This window comes from Abramis brama (assembly GCF_963993115.1).
Source record: "Abramis brama genome assembly, chromosome: 14".
NCBI lineage: Eukaryota > Metazoa > Chordata > Actinopteri > Cypriniformes > Leuciscidae > Abramis > Abramis brama.
This window is the reverse complement of record NC_139976.1, coordinates 15,691,852-15,709,624: the sequence shown is the minus strand read 5'-3', so window position 1 is coordinate 15,709,624 and position 17,773 is coordinate 15,691,852. Positions and strand designations below refer to the sequence as shown.

Below are 17,773 nucleotides of genomic sequence, written 5' to 3'. Positions count from 1 at the left end.
AAAAAAAAAAAAAAAAAGTAAATGCGTGTATAAGTGGGCGGTAGGCGCTTGGGTGCAGGAAGTGATTGTTGCGAGTGACACATCATTGTAGAAAGTCGTGTCCCTTTATGGTCTAATATCTCTCACTGTGCATTGTAAAGGTCAGGGAATACAGCCTTTCTCACCCGCTCCACCTTCCACTTCACAGCCAGAAAACTGTCGGCAAGGGGAAACCCACTTCCTCACTTGCGCTCTGCCGACCGTGTTCTTCTCTCTTTCTTTTTCTCAAGAAAAATGACACATGAGCAAAAACACACATTTCATTTCAGTGCTGCTGCTGCGTGGAAATATGCACGTGTCGTGTGATTGTGTTACTTATAGTGAAGTGTGGTTTCGTTTTTATTGAACTGGCCACTCACATGAAGCAATGGGTCTGATAAATAAGTGTCATAAAATCACTTTCACAGACCTTTTCCTTGACTGTTCTCTGCGAAATGACCTGCTCTGCTGAGTCTTTAACCATTTTAAAGAAACTGCAAAAAAAAAAAAAAAAAAAAAAAAAAAAAAATTGGTGCTGCAGTTACATTATAAGAATTTAAAAATTTGTTGAGATAACTTACATTTCCAACTTATCTAAACTAATCCAATTTAACTAAACTTAATATTTTAAGGCAAGCATGAACACATACTTTCTTTTAAGTTGAAACAACACATTATTTCTTATTAGGGCCCAAGCCCTGAAAGGGCGGAGGCCCTATTGTTTTCGTAAGGATTTTTTTTTTTTTTTTTTCTTTTTCTTTTTCTTTTTCTTTTTCTTTTTCTTCATTATTTTTTCTTTTGCCTTTTTGCCACTTTTGGGGCCCTTAACATGCTCAAAAACTTTTGAAACTTTGCACACAGGTCAGAACCCGCGGCCATCAGGGCCGGACTGAAGCTGGTACCCGGGCGTGGCAGGGGGGCTCGACAGCGCCCCCTGGAATGGGGTCCGAAATCTTGGTCCATATATCAAACACGCTTGCATGTAATAATATGAAACTCAGTACACATATAGATCTCATCGGGCCGCACAACTTTCGTGCTCTAAGTTTTACAAAAGCCCAACAGGAAGTGGGTTATTATACGTTGTTTGGAAAACGCATACAATGGAATGTGAAATACTCCTCCTAGGGAATTCATCTGATCGCCGCCAAACTCGGTGTGAATGAAGTCAAGACATTGAGGATGAATTCTTGCGAACAGATTTTTGATATCTCGAACGGTTTGGCCGTGGCGAGGCAACGAATTTATGGCGAATAATGGGACACAGGAAGTGTGTTATAACTTCTGCATACATTATCTGATCTTGCTGAAACTTCAGCAGTGTATTCGTTGTAAGAGGCCGATCACATGGATGTGACCTTTGTGAGTCAAAGTTATAGCGCCACCAACTGGCAACAGGAAGTGTGTCACTTTCAAAATGCTTTGAAATCACTTTCTTATTTTTACCCGATTTGCTTAAAACTTTATGTGTATAATGTAGACACACGGCAGATGTAGACCTGTGAAAGGATTATTGATATCTTAGATACTGTTGCCGTGGCAACGCATCAAACTTTAATATTCTTTTCGGATGCTTTTGAGACTCTTCACATGCTTGAAAATGCATGAAACTCAACAGACACATCACATTTATTATACAGTAGACATGTGCAAAGTTTCAGAAACGGGCGTGGTGGAATGGCTCAGTAGCGCCACCTTTAGTCAAAAATGGGGGCTTAGTTTTTCCTAGAATCACAAAACTTGGTAGGTGTATTGTTCTCATCAAGCAGGACACCTTTCTTATTTACAGTCATTACCTCAGACCCACAGGAAGTCAGATATTTTGGTTTGAATGTGGATTTTCTGGAGAATTTTCTCTCTCTCTCTGTGTGTCTGTGTGTGGGGTGGGGGGGGGGGGGGGGTCTGTCTATTCCATTTAATCTTTGTTTTTAAAGGTTTCAGGGGCTTTTGGGGCCCTTAACGTGCTCAAAAACTCTTGAAACTTTCCACACAGGTCAGAACCCACGGTCATCAGAGCCGGGCTGAAGCTGGTACCCGGGCGTGGCAGGGGGGCTCAACAGCGCCCCCTTGGACACGGTCTGAAAACTTGGTCCATATATCAAACACGCTTGCATGAATTAATATGAAACTCGGTACACATATAGATCTCATCGGGCCGAACAACTTCCGCACTCTAAGTTATTAGCTCCGCCCAACAGGAAGTCGGCTATTATGGGTTGTTTGAAAAACGCATGCTGTGGAATTTAATGTACTCATCCTAGAGAATTCATCCAATCGCCTCCAAACTCGGTCAGCATGAAGTCAAGACATTGAGGATGATAAATTCCGGATGGATTTTTGATATCTCGAACAGTTTGGCCGTGGCGAGGAAACAATGGCGAGAAAAGAGAAACACGAAGTAGTATAACTTCTGCATACGTTAACTGATCTTGATGAAACTTCAGCAGTGTGTTCGTGGTAAGAGGCCGATCAGATGGATGTAACTATTGGGAGTCAAAGTTATAGCGCCACCAACTGGCATATATATATATATATATATATATATATATATAAATATAAATATAGCTGCGAGCAGCGATGGAGGGCCCAAGCCGGTGACACCGCCACCCCGGTGGCTTTAGTGTAACTAAAGGCACCAGGGTGGCGGTGCCACCGGCTTGGGCCCGCAATCGCTGCTCGCAGCTATATTTTTAATGTTGATTTTTAAGTTGTGATAATCACAGTGAAGATACATCTTTTTCATCAACACTTTCGACCCATTAATACATAACACTTTCTATGCGATATCTATGTTTTATATACAAAAAATTTAAGAAAAAAAAAAAACTTGCTATGTGTACTGTAACTGGGACTTACATGTTACATGCTGTCTTTTTGTTGATTTAACTGCTTTTTGTTGTTCTCATTTGTAAGTCACTTTGGACAAAAGCGTCTGCTAAATGATTAAATGTAAATGTAATCTAGTCTCCACACACTCTGCACCGACATGGGGGGGGGGGGGTATTATATTGAAATACAGATTTAATAAAGTTAATTTTATTTAGAATCATAAATTCTGATTCGATTGCATCATTTGCAGTGCTTCATGGGATGGGGCGTGCAAGAATTTCAATGTACCGTCTTACAAAAAAAAAAAAAAAAATATGATTTTCAAATTCTTATTATGTTTCTTATTTTGATCAGAAACCCCAGAACACTTGTCACTGAGTTTAGATTATTTTGTGACCTTTTTGCACACAAAATTCTCAGTCACTCAAAAAGTGTTTGAACTTACCCACTAAATGACATATCTTATCATTATCAGCGATCAAAATGTTTCTTTTACACTTGTTACTTTTAGCTTTACAAACGTGGCGTAGATCAATACAGTTTCCCACGACACGTAATACCTTTCAAAGCACAGTGATGAATCACACATTTTAGTCCATTTATTTATTTAAACTATAACTTCCCCAAAGTAAAAACAGACAGCAGTCTTCATCTTAGGTGATACTATCATTTATCACAGATAGACTCTCTGGTCTTTCCAAAATGACTAAGACACTTCTGAAGAACTGTTTATTGCTTGAAACAGCCATAATGTAATTTTACGGTGGTTATCTAAAATCACAACCTTAAGATTTTCATCAGTATAGTATATTGGAATATTTAATATTTTAAAAATCGTGCTAATTTGATCAAATTAAAACAATTTCATACAGATACTTAGACAACAAAATTGCAGTGTCACAGCAGATATTTATTGAGTCACTTTTATGAACACATTGAAACATTGGGAGGATCTGGACAATCTATAAAAAAATTGTTTTGAGTGCACGTTTCTTTGTCTTGCATTGCAACTACAAAAACACATTCCATGGGAATATCAACCTGTGGTGAGTTTTCAGTATCATCTGAAAACAATTCCTGGAAATATAAACTGTATTGTTGTAGTGTCCTTTTTTTTTGTTGCCATCTCTTATTTTTTACAATGGATGTATTATCCAGGGATCTCAGATAAAGCTATTTAAAGACAAGGCACTCACATGGGGATTGCAAAACAGAAATTAAAAATGAAATGATTTACTGAAATGATTAGCTAAAGACACAGACAGACTATTGTTAAGGTCATATATTCAAATTCAGCAGACTCGCCACATTATGATTAATATTTCACACAAAAAGAAACCCTACAAATGTAGGTCAGAATGCATATACTTTCAGATAACACAGGCCTGCCTTTGTAATTCAATGGAGATACATACATTCGTAACATACATAGCACTGCTATGGTAAAAAAACATTAACATTATTAAAAAAAACATTCTGCTGTTGGCAGTGATAATCTAGTATAATCTCTTTACTCTCATTAAGGCCCGCCTTTATGTGATCAGATATGGAATGCATAATCAATGCATCTAGCAAAAGCTTTACAATTACAGTATATATATATAAAGCAAAAAGTATTTGTCTGTATTAGGGTATTACGGATGCATAATATATCAACCCCAATATTGTTTATCAGCCAATATTAGGGATGCATTTTTATACTGTACATTATAATGTTGTGATGCATCCATTAATTGTATTTATGTACTGTTTTAACAAAATAGTGTATAGCTTTAATATTGTTTAAGTTATTGTTCATTAAGTTGTTATCAGCCATAAATTAGAAGTAATTTATCTGTTTTGGCCAGAATTTTAATATTGGTGCATCCCTCCTAGTATGTATTTTATACAGAATATGGTGTCATTATATTCATGCTCTAAAAGCACAGACAAGGAACTGTATTAACAAACTGTTCACCAAAAAATAAAAACCACAGTTCTTTCTTCTCTTCAACAAGTCTTGAATGTCTCTTGCATTTCAAAAAGCATCCATCTCTAATTGGACGGCTCATTGTCCAATCAGCGTACACTGTCCTCATTTAGGACACCATATATGCGGAATCATCTTGTGGGAGAGTTTGGCTCCACTGAAGTGATGCATCCATGCATATCCGACAGCTTGTATATAAATGCAGACTACACAAGTACCCCACTGGTCCTCAGGAAAAATCCACCTTATTAGCCATATTCATTGGATGGTGGCCCTCTAACCATATTGTAGTAGCTAGCCAAGGCGCCCAGATCCATATAGAGGGAACCTTTCTTCTTAGAGTGCCCAGAGTCCTCAGTGTACAAAGAAGAGTCTGCAAATACAAGAGTAAAAGATCTTAAGCATGCGATCAAATGAATTTGACATGAAATACTGTATGTGTATTGTGTGATGTACCTTGAGTGCTGTCTGAGAGCTGACTGTGCTGTCGCAGCAGTGGATGAGTGCCCTCCTCCAGCGCAGAGTCCAGACTCCAACAGCGCGGCTGGTCTTCCCGAGACGGATGGAGGGCCTCCTCGTTCAGTAATTCCCCGGCAGAGCTCCTCCGTGCAGGGACCCTATCGAGGGCGTGCTCTAGGAGCCTGCGCATCGCGGGGCTACAGCTTTCAGGGATGTCCTCCAGAGGAGGGGCCTGTTTGTGGATCTGCAAACAGAGTGTGAAAATCAGGGGAGAAGTGCCACCCCTGATTGAAGCTTGGCCACCCCTAGTGCGCAAACAGGGCTGACTTTTCTCCACTCAGAGAACTATGACACTGGCACAAAGGCCACGTACAGTACACACCAGCCAAACTAAGTTGGAAAACATAGTTTTAACATATGGAAAAATAACAAGCCCAAAGAGGCCTATAATAAGTGGACATGGCAACACTGCTTTCCATTCACACAAAACTTGTCTTTGCATTAAGAAACATGAGACGTTGGCAGTGGAATGCAAAAAAAAAAAAAATGTCTAGAGATGTTTTTTTAAAAGTTTAACTTATTTTAAAGCAGCAGCCCATAACTTTTTTTGTGTTCAAAATTTACAACATTTATATACCAAATGAGTACATCATGTATCCATTTTCCAAATTGTGTTTTTGTCTTATCCTGAATCACTCCGGTAATAAGTGTTATACAATAAGTGTTTATATTCAGACTATTTTAGACTGGTACAGGTCCTACCACTGCGGATTAGCCCAGTACCTGCGTGACTCGTCATAGACATAAACAGAGAGAAGTAGTTCCGGCTACAATGTTCTTCTGCAGTTCTGTTTATTAACCGCTAGAGCGCCAAAATACTTTACAGACTTCAGCACCATGATTTTAGAACGCTGTGTCATGTGCAAGATAGTGTAAAAGGCACATGACACAAGCTCAATGGTCAAACATATCCGCCTACCGCGTGTTTAAGTGAAAAACAATATAAAAGCAGCGCAGTGATAAGCAAAAACACGTTTTGTGTAAATAGGCTTAGCCTACATCTATGACAATCAACCGCTGATCTCTATTAATTAATCAATTAACACAATTTTGGAAGATACTTGTGCATACAAGGTTATTATCGTAACGAAAATCACGAAAACAAATAGTCTACGATCAATGAAAAAAAAAAAAACCCACCCCAGGTGAAAATTAATGGTGGCACAGGTGCATTTGCAAGCAACCTCATGCAAAAAGACACTATGCATGAATTTACATTCCATTACATGAAAAGGAAGTGTAGTATGTGAAAAGGGAACTGAAAGCAGTTGGACTTGCTACACAAAGGTTGCCAGCTTTTAGTCTGCTTCTATTATGAGGAGCTCTTAAAGTGAAACATGCAAAACTGCCAATGTCAAAATAATCTGCAAAGCGTAGAGGAAGCTTAAACAGCTGATGAACTGCGGATTTTTAATAAAAGGGTTATTTAGAAATTGTTTCTGAAATCCTGCTGAAAGGAGAACTTGCCATCACAAGTTATATCTTGTGATCCTTTGCTTTATAGTAGTTAAAACAGAAACACAAATGAAGAAAAGGAAAGCGAATAAAGAAAAATAATAAAGAAAAAAGGCAGGAAATAAAATGTATAAAGAATTATTATAATTAAATAATTATACATAATTAGCATCCTTTGCATCCTTTACTAAACAAATAAAACTATACAGAATTAGCATGAGATATGCTTTGCTGACTGAGGCTTAATGTCATGAAGGTATGACATCAGCCTGCTTGACATTTCTGGGGTTTTCTCTGTGGTTAGGGACCGTTCGGTATTTATGGAAGGGGCCACCGGAGGAAAATAGGGGAGGGTCATGTCTTTTTATTCATTGTTGAGGGGAGGGTCATCCAACTTTTTTTTAGTCTAGGGGGAGGGTCACCCAACTTTTATATTCATGAAAACAGAAGCATTTCAAAGTGGCTTGTTTGGTGCTATTTTTTTCCATGTTGATTTCGCGTTATCAGCCCCCCTTCGATATCAGATGGGTCTGACCAAACAAAAATCCAGTTTGACGCTGTTTGACAGTGCGCGCGCACTTCAGTTTGCGCTTAGAAAAACATCTATGAATGTAACATCTTGGAACATCATCAGAGAATGCCCTTTTAATTGGTCGTTTCAGTCATTGTGAGTCACGTATCGTAGCAACGATGACGACTAGTGACAACAGCGGGATGATAGCCTTTATATTTCACATTTCTTTGGTTCAGTCTTATTTATTAGGCCTACTTTGCTATTCTATAAATATATAGGCCTAATAAGTTGTATTATAATATGCTATAATGTAGGCTATGAAATATATTTAGCCAATATAAATGTATCAATTAGTTTTCACAATATTCATCAGAAGTCATCATTTCAGGGGTTATTTTTAAAAAAATTCTTCCGTGGGGACCAGGCACGGCGTTAGATTTCGGCGCACCCAAAACTAAAATAATAATAATAATAATAATAATAATAATAAGCCATTAATTTGTACTAAAATAGTATTTTTTAAAAGCTGGCTATGTCTATTTTGATGTTTCTGCGCAAGTTCAGCAGACAGTGCGGTTCGGGTTTGTTCTGATCAGAGCTCGTGAGCGGAGAGCGCGTTTCTGAATATTCCGCTCCGCTCGCTCATTCCTTGCCACAAATAACCGGTTAAAGTAATGATTATGAATGTGTCTAAATTAGCAAGGAGACATTTATTTGTTTAGTAATAAACTGGTGTTTTCTGTGTCGCTGCAAAGATGAAGTTGACGATGCTCGCCATGAACGCCAGAGAGAAATGCACATTTCATATGGATATTCAGAGTAGCCTATTTATTTTGGTTTGAATATTTTCGTTTAAAAGTAGACATTTCAAGCTTTCTGTAATATAGACTATATTCCTCAAATCTGTGAGGCACACGCTGAGTTTTTCGGCGCCCTCCAGTTCACGTGCAATGCAAGTGATCGTGTCGGCGCCTTATTAGATTGTCTGATATTGGCTTCTTATGTATTAAATACGGGCAATTGGTTGATAAAACATTGATCAAAATTAAGATACAATTTATACAAAACGAAAATCTTTTAAAAAGAGTTTTCTACAAAACAAAACTTAATGAAGTGGTCAAAATCATGTTTTACCAAAAACAGCGCCGTTGCTAGGAGGGCGCCAGCGCCTCTGCCTTTCAGCGCCTCTGCCTCGCGAGTGGATGATCGCCCTGAGGACGCCTAGCAATGATATACCTTTAGTGGTAGTGTATACCTTTAGTTCAGTTATCGCAGCGCGCTAAGAGACAATGTTACCTGAAAATGCAGCCCAGGTATGATGCGTATGATGCGTAATGGAGATTCCAAAGCGCTCTTCTTTGGTCAGAACCATGGAGAGCAATCGCGGATAGGTCCGTCCATATGCACCAGAAACTTTTAACAATGCAACAAAATTTTTAAAGAGCATCAAGCTATTAAAATCTATATTATGTATACGCACAGATAATATAGCATTAGACTTTATTAGTCAATATTTTTTATTAGGTTAAACAGTGATTGGATAACGTTTTTAATTTAACGTTTTTAATTTAAGGCCTACCCACGATTCGTCTGGCCCATCCAAAACTGGTTCACGATTCCAGTGTTATGGACGTGACATTTGCAGTCAAAACTTGAAATATAAATTCTCAGGAAATGCATTTAATACCAATATTTTGAAACGTCTGAAAGGAGTCAAGACATTAGAAAAATATCAGTCTACACATGCATTTTATATTTAATATGAGGGAAATACATATGTGACGTGACACAATTTTTTTTTAGTAATTTGTAAGTTGTATTTGTATTTTTGTAGTAAGTTGTATTTTTTAGTAATTCTATAAATTACACTGTGCAAACCAAAAGATAATGTATATACCCAACGGATGAATAAAGATCGGCCTCCACAGAACATAAAATATTATTTTTATTTTATTTTTCGTGTTCGCATTTATGTGAAGAAAAAAAAACAATGTTAGGGACGTGACAGTTCTCCATTACAGTCATGACTGCTCTAAGCTACTTTAAAATTTTCACAGAGACCTCAAACAAAAGCACAAAGCCTTTCTTTAAAGTGAATTTCGTTTTTGTATTAATTGTATCTTAATTTTAATCAATGTTTCACCTGGATTTAATAAATAAGTAAATATAGTAGAAAATAGATAGCCTAATCATGACACGGAGGCGCGGGCGAGTGAACTGGACTCTTGTCTCATAAATGAACCGAAACTCAGCGTAAGGTAGGCTACTTGCCTCACAGACCTGAGAAATATATAGAAAGCTTGAAATGTCTACTTTTAAACAGAACAATTCAAAATGAAGGAAAACAGACTGCTTTTCTGCTTATGAAATGTGCATTTCTCTCTGGCGCGTTCTGAGAAGATCGCGACGCATCGTCAACTTCATCTTTGCAGTCGACACAGAAAACACTTGTTTATTAATAAACAATTAAAATGTCTCCTTGCTATATTTGACATATTAATAATCATTACTTTTGCCGGTTCTTTGTGACAGCTTTTAGATGCTTTGTTGGCAACGCCACCGACATGTTGAACGCGTCACACGCATCAGCACTGAAAACATGATTTTTTTTTCAAATCTAAAATCAAAAATCGTGATACGAACCGAATCGTAGGTTTGGTCTATCGTTACAGCCCTAGTAAGACGAGTAAGCAAGAGTTTATGGTTAAAAAACAAAACAAAAAACAATGGCTATCTTTGCCAAGCGCAAACCAGTACAGAAGTAGGCTATAAATTATCGGGGAGGGTCATGCCTTTTTTCACAATCATTTTGGAGGGTCATAGAAAAATTTATTGCTGGCGAAGGGAGGGTCATGTCTTTTTTGACAACAGATCTCAAAACTCCTCCGGTGGCCCCTTAAATAAATAACGAACAGTCCCTTAATGCATATAGTTGGTTTTTCATATGGTGAGGCTTCGCCACGTTCAAGGACTCTCCCTAATACTGGTGCGGTAAAATAAATACAAACAAAATATAATTAAAAGAGCAGGTATTCCGATGCACCACGATCAAATCAAAAAAGCACGCTTACTATGTAAAGGTATGAGGGATAGGCTGTTCGGGGATATCTCCTAACCCATGGAGGACTGCCACTCAACATGTGTATGATTGTGGTCCCCAGGCTGTAGATGTCAGTCTTTGTGCTATGTCCTCGACACAGAACCAGTTCTGGACTCATGTACATCTGTACAGAAGGAAAAACAAGAAATATGAGCTCAGATCCCACATGTGCAGAGGCTTTTAACAAAATTCACAGCAGGTTTTCTTATTTTTGTTATGCAATTTTGTGCATTGAACACTGGACTGGACTGGCTGTTTTCTACAGTTCAGTCACTATGAATAATATAAATATGAAAAACAACTGGTGATGTAATAGGCAAATGTGACATCTGGCAAACTGCTCAGTCTATTTCCTCGTAGTAAACAACTTTATTATTCTATGTTGGAAGTGCTGTTTAGAAAGGCATGCTGGACTTTCCAAATGGGGCAAAAAGTAAATACGCCTCAGTGTGCTAATGGGCATGTGTTTGTGTCTTTTTCGGTCTTTCCCAGAGGTTGTAAGGGAATAGAATGTCAGCTAAGAGGGGAAAAAAGTGCATCTGTGTGTGTGTGCCTTCTAGTGTTTCAGATCTCCTTTCAGTTTGTCAGAATTGCCCTTTATCTATTTTAAAAATGTACATACCATAAGACAATATTTATTCAGTGACTTTCTAAAGGATGTCTGCCATCTGCACAATCAGGAACTGCCAAATACGGCATTGTTTCTAAATATAGACTAGCATTTAGTCACGACACAGTGACAGACCAAGTATGGAAAAATTAAAGTGTGCAAAGTGACCTCAAACACACTCACCTCGGTGCCACGTAGGTCCCGAGGAACATATACATCATCCTTCATCTGTACTGTAAGACCAAAATCCACCAGCACGGCTTTGGCGGACATCAACACAATATTACTGGCTGCAGGGACAAAAAGAGAATTTAGTTAATGTCTTAGACGCATCAAATCTAAAATAATCATAATAAGTAAGTGTTCAGAAATGTGTAGTGATATTTGAGATATTTCATTTGATATATAAAAGACATTGCAACTATATCTCAGTTGTTTTTGCAAAATGTAGGTTGTTCAGTTCGTGTATGTGCTGCACCAGACAAGTAGCAATGTGTTGTTTTCCAGAAGCAGATTAAGGTCAGTCATTACTCATGGTGGATTGAAAAACAGAACATCAGAAGTCTCAAAACCCCCTTTCTTGCTCTCCCTCCATATTTTACACTACTTGAAATAACATGTTTCCTCTACAAGCCGAATCTCAAGAAGCCAAACCTCAAAACCACAAAAGCAGGCAACTGTGATTGGTCACTCATTTCACTGAATCTCTATATCTCTTCACATTACCCACTCAGTCTTGTTGAAATCTGAAAGCACTAGTTAGTCGGATGGCCTGTTGAATAACCCCTGGAAAGTAATGCATTTGAGTAATCACATCTGTCTTCTCCCTCCTCTCGCTGTCCTGACTGGAAATTCCAGATGCCTGAGAAGTCATGTGCTGCAGAACTGATGGGCTTCTGCGTATGACTAAACAGCAGCAGAATGTTGTCTGTCCCAACCCTACCATATTTCATTATGTTGTGTTCCTCATCTTTGAAGGGCACAATCTAAAAACACTAAAAATGAACTTCTCTAGCCTGTGGCCAATCCTCTGTCAAACATTTAACACTGCTGCTTCCTCCCAGTGGCCTAGTTTTAAGTTCTGTCAATAAGCTGAATACCTTTCTTGACCACATAGTCATTATCTGACTTACTTACAGAGCACCTTTTGTTGCATTTGTGAGGGAAATAACAGTGTTTGTTTTGTTGCTTGTGGTAGCAATGGAAAAAGTACTGAACTGCGTTTGACCCCGCTTTTGAAGTGTGTTCTTCATTCAAAGCAGTTGATCCAACATGGTCAAACACATTGTGTTTGGTAGTGATATTTCAGAAAAAAAATCCTTTGTGATGCAATCCAAAGCTCTTACGTTTGATGTCGTGGTGTATAATGTTGTGGGAGTGCAGGTACTCCAGGCCTCGCAGAACCTGCTGAGAGACCCAGATGATCTCGAACTCTCTCATTGGACCACAGCTTTCCAGCTTCTCCAGAACCGAGCCCCCTTCGCCCGCTTCCATGAACAAATGCACCGTCTGCTCCCACAGCAATGCCCCATACAGCTCTGCTATGTTCTCATGTCGGAACCGGGCTTGGATTTCCACATCTGCAGGCTTGAAATGTTCCACAGGAATCTGGAGAGAATGTACACTTATAACTTATACATTTCAGACATACTTGCTTATTATGCTTAAATGCATAAAAAGATTTAAGAATTCATATATGCAAAAAAATTGATAAGAAAGGACAAAATACAGGTGTCTTAGAGAAGGTAGACCCCACACTGTAATATATGTGCAGTCTTGCACTGCTTGTGTGATATTGCATAACTGTTCCAGACATCGGCCGCCTTGACCACTAATTGATTACTAATTATTTGACCAAAACCCTAAAGGCCTCATCAAGAGGGGGAATGTTTTTGATTCATAAATTGACAATCATTATTTCATGACACATCATTATTTTCACGTCATGTCATAATCTTTCATCAAAATAACTTCCCCTGACTATTGCAACGACATCTCTTCTCTTCTCTGAAGACGTGTTCACTCACATGAGATTGCAGCAATAGCAAAATGGACAAAATCAAGCCCCGTCCTATTTTGATTCTTGTTTGAGAAGCCGTTTCACTTAAATATACGTCACAATAGGAAAGAAAAGCCTATCGCAACTTCCATTTCGTGCCGACTTTATATTGACCACAAGTCTGAAACTCATTCTCCCACTAGACATCTGCACACTGCCACACAGTTTAGACACCGTCTCTGTGGGCTGCATGTTTCCACGGGGGCGTTCCTGTCAGCTTCCTGTGTACGTTAGAGCCATTCTCAGTTTCTGTTCAAACACTGCACACTGCAGGCTGACCTCCTGAATATTTTAGAGAAACTGCGTTATTTCCCAAATTTTCTCTTCCTCATTTTATACGAGTTATACAAGTGCTTCTCTTTTCAGAGTCATTTTTTTTTTCCATTGTTCATAAATCCTTGTGATCTTACATGCTGGTGCATAAGATTGTCACAAGAACATATCATTCACTATAATGTGTCATCTGTGTTATATTTTCATATGAAAATTCTGTTTACTTCACTAATTTATGTTTGAAATCCTTATGTTGTGCTTATTAAATTGTTTTCAACATACTATTTTGAACAAGCAGTACATAATATGTTTTTGCTTTAGTCATAAAAGAACACAAATTCCCAGAAGGGAAGTCATGTCCTTTAACAGTGGAATGAAAACAACTATATTTGGCAAAAAAAAGAAAAAAGAAACTTTTCCTGAAACAAACATTCTCTGCATTCCCGAACTTACTAGTTTGCATGCCATTCGCTTCCGAGTTTTGGTATCCTGAGCCAGATGGACCTTCCCAAATGAGCCTTTGGGAACATGTCCAGGGCCTATGGGCTTGTAGGTCAGTTTCCACGGAAACAGAAGAACGTCCAAATTTATGCGATAATGCCCCTCCTTAATGACCATGTCTGTCTGCAGGAACAAAGCAGGGCGTTTATGAGAGTAAGGCTATGACAAATTGTAAAACAAGTATAAACACTCCTTTACTCAAAGTATTTACAAATAAGCTTGGTTTAATTAAAGGGATAATTCACTCAAAAATGAAAATTCTATCATCATTTACTCACCATCAAGTTGTTCCAAACCTATATGAATTTCTTTCTTCTGCTGAACACAAAAGAAGATATTTAGAAGAATGTCGGTAACCAGACAGTTGATCCATTGACTTCCATAGTATGGAGGGGAGAAAATACCATGGAAGTCAATAGGGTCCCATCAACTGTTTGGTTACCAACATTCTTCTAAATATCTTCTAGAAGAAAGAATTCATACAGGTTTGGAACAACATGAGGGTGAGTAAACGATGACAGAATTTTCATTTTTGGGTGAACTATCCCTTAAGCCAACAATCTCACAGTGTAAATGCATTTTAAATACATTCACTTACTTAATGCTGAAACCAAACTGTATAGATCAGCTTTATATGTTATGGATATATGGTAAATAACCATCAATAGAGCTTACCTTGTTTAGCAGAACACCCATTTCTTGACCCACTTCTAGGAGAGAGGAGGGTGGTATGTTTGAGACCATATTGACAAAGTCCAGGAGGTCGGATGATGTCCCATAACGGACCTTTCCGGGGTTTTGCGCATGTGTGATTAGATCGTGTGGCGTTTCCTCATTCTCGTCCATGTCTTCTTGTGAGAAACTTTCCTCAAATGAAACTCCTGATTCAACCTCCTCGCCAACACAGTAGAAATGTTCTGCCTCTTGGATGAAGTCTTCAATATTCATGTGAGCAAGAAGCAGTTCTATACCAGCATTTTCATTCTTGTACTCCATCCTTGATTGAATTCTAGAACAGAATTGTTGATCATTAGAAACAGCACATGAACTTGTGCATTCATGCATTCATGTTGTTCGCACTCATATATACAGTGTGGTCAGGTGTTTCCTGATCACCATGCTTGCTTGCTCGCTCTATTTTGCCTGCAAGTGAGGGGTGGTTTACAGGGGGAGGGAAACCCCAACATGGGGGTTCTTTTTCAAAACAAATACCAGCAAAAACTTTTACATTGCAAAAATGTCCCTCAGCACAAACTCACAAGTCCAAATAAGATGTTAAAGCAACCTAAATCGTGAAGTTGACCGTCTGTTTTGACAGACCCCCACATGCCCAATTTCCCCCAAAATACGGTGCTGATTCTGAAACATTCCGAAAACATCATCTCCTGAAATATCTTTCATGTAATTACTAATTAATAAAACACTTTAATACATTACATTAATAAAAATATATAGGCTATATTATACAAATAACTAATGCTCAAAAACACAGCCTAGAAATTAGGCAGTTGACAAGGTTGAGTAACTGCCAATAACCCGCTTGACTAATCCAGACATATATGTTCATACTGTGATGATAATACTTATACAGCTGTTCGGAATATATTATGTAGCCTAGTACACAAAAAACAAAACGATATAATATGTATAAATACCAGGCGTTTGCCTACCTTTCGGTCAGTGTGTTCACAGCAGGGCTCATGCTCACTGATGGTCCATAGTTCCCACTGAAGCTCTAACAGACTGACGCTCGCACATAAGAGGAATGTGTGTGTAAGCTGCGCCTCCGCTCGCTCATACGTCAACTGTGGTTTCGTTTTCTCTTTGTTTTCACTGAGAGGTATTTTCTCGTTGAGAGTATGATAGGTCACGTATCTGCTTTAATCCTGCCACAGTCCCCTATCAGAATGTTCCGTGGAAAATTGAGGATGTAATTTGCTTTCCTCTTCATGATTCACTTGTTCAAAAGGCCTACTTTCTTCTAACAATCTCGTGATAGCAAAGAAAAACGTTATCTCGTTTGAAAAACACTCCCACATTTATCTCCTTTGATATAGCCTATGAGGTTAAACGTTTTCTTTAACTTCTATTCACTCGTTCTTGGACGATGTATAACGATGAAGGTAACTAACATAACTTGTAAACTTGCAGAAATAATCACTAAACGAAACATAATCTTTTGGTGAACTGACTTAAAATATTTGAGTAACAAGAACGAATCAAATTTTGCGGAGCTCTGTCTGGGATGCAGTTGTAGCGGTAACAGGTGATGTGTAATATTCAGTTCCTGTAAAAAAAGTATATATGAATATTCATGCTATGTCCCCTGTTGTGGGCGTGGCCTTGAGACAACGCGCAAGATTGGAAGGAAAATATTAGTGCATGCTCCTCAAATCGCAACTCGTTTAATGGACTATTTCGAAAAGGTGTATGTGTCCTTACCCATTTATTTGAATGCCTGTAATCAATCAGGAAAAACAGCTCAGACGATTTATCACATTTTCACAAACTATTAATTGTTTTGAAAATGTGAACTGTTGCAGTTAATGCTTAACATTGAATAGGCTACCTTTTCAAAATAATCCAAACGAGTTGCGACTTGAGGAGCATAGCCTACATTAATATTTTTAGTTCCATTCTTGCGCGTTGTCTCAAGGCCACGCTCACAACAGAGGACATATCATGAATATTCATGTATATATACTCCACCCACTGGAACAGTTTTTCACAGGAACTGAATATTACACAACACCTGTTTCAAAAGTTACTGACAATCTGAATAGTAGTAAATTCAGCTGGTCTGGCACAATCGGTGCTTCATGAACGTATCTATATTTTTAATGGCACGTAAATCGTTTTCGTTCACATCCGTACCCTGAATCGTTCATGAACGGAATAAATGAACTGCGATTCGAAGCTTGACGATGTAACCAATCTGATTGGTTTACGAACGTTCTACGGTGTGCAATTATTTTCAGGGAAACCCACGGCTAAAGTAGTTCCAGCAGGTCTTGACAACATTACATGTCCATATCACTTCGCCAAATGATTTCAGTCATTTCAAACTGAAGTCATTGGAGTATAAATATTTTCAAATATATTTATTTGCCTTAAAAAACAATAAATTGAAAATATGAAAGACTTCTGTATGTTTAGACCCTTAGTTTTGTATATATTTATATTATTTCATAGTAATTTTATAAAATACCTGTCTGCTTCGAGGTCTTGATTGTGGCATTTCTTTGAGGTTTAGAATCCAGTATTCCTGTAATTCTTTTGTCTTTTATGAATTTAAGAAATAAATCTGTCTCGTATTCTGTCCAAACATACCGTGTCCTCTACGTCGAGTGACTGTAAATGCGCAAAAACTGTTTCCATTGCAGTTTTGCGAAATATTTCTTTTTCGAATTGCCTAAAAAACCACCCCATGTGAGCGTAAAAAACTTTTTCGATAAATGAGAGTTTTTGCGAAATTGACGTGTTTTCATTGGGCCGTATTTTCAATTTGCGCAATTTGAAGGGTAATGGAAACGCGGCTACTGACCCAGAAAGCAGAAGAGACCAGTTAGAAAAGGAGAGACAGAGATGGAAGGACAGGGTCCAAAACAAAAAATTAAAACAAGTAGGAGAATTAGGACCAAGAGCAAAGAGGCAACGCAGAAAGTATTGGAGGAAAGCAAAGAAAAGGTCCAGAGCTATGCAGAATAGATGGCTAAATGAAATAGACATCCCACCAGAAAGTCCTCTGGACCAGACTGTTCAGGGCAAAGGGCTAGAGAAGGCAGGCAGATTACAGGGAGAAGAAGCCTGGTGGAACTGGTGAACTGATGGGCCACAGCGGAGATGAAGGAGGTAGGAGCCAAGGGTGAGCTAGTGGACTGATGGGCAGATGTGGAATCCTGGACGCGGTGGCTGAAGTCGGATCC

At 38.4% G+C, this 17,773-nt stretch overlaps 1 protein-coding gene across 1 annotated transcript; it reads right to left on the bottom strand.

The window, feature by feature from the left end:
- Positions 1-3,736: 3,736 nt before the first annotated feature.
- On the bottom strand, positions 3,737-15,816 carry map3k8 (mitogen-activated protein kinase kinase kinase 8). The gene is made up of 8 exons (XM_084135277.1): positions 15,518-15,816; positions 14,523-14,856; positions 13,800-13,970; positions 12,361-12,622; positions 11,198-11,304; positions 10,376-10,528; positions 5,273-5,519; positions 3,737-5,189 (listed from the first exon to the last, which is right to left on the bottom strand). The coding sequence occupies exons 1-8, from the start codon at positions 15,547-15,549 to the stop codon at positions 5,065-5,067; spliced, it is 1,431 nt and encodes a 476-aa protein (XP_083991403.1). The 5' UTR covers positions 15,550-15,816; the 3' UTR covers positions 3,737-5,064.
- Positions 15,817-17,773: the final 1,957 nt, after the last annotated feature.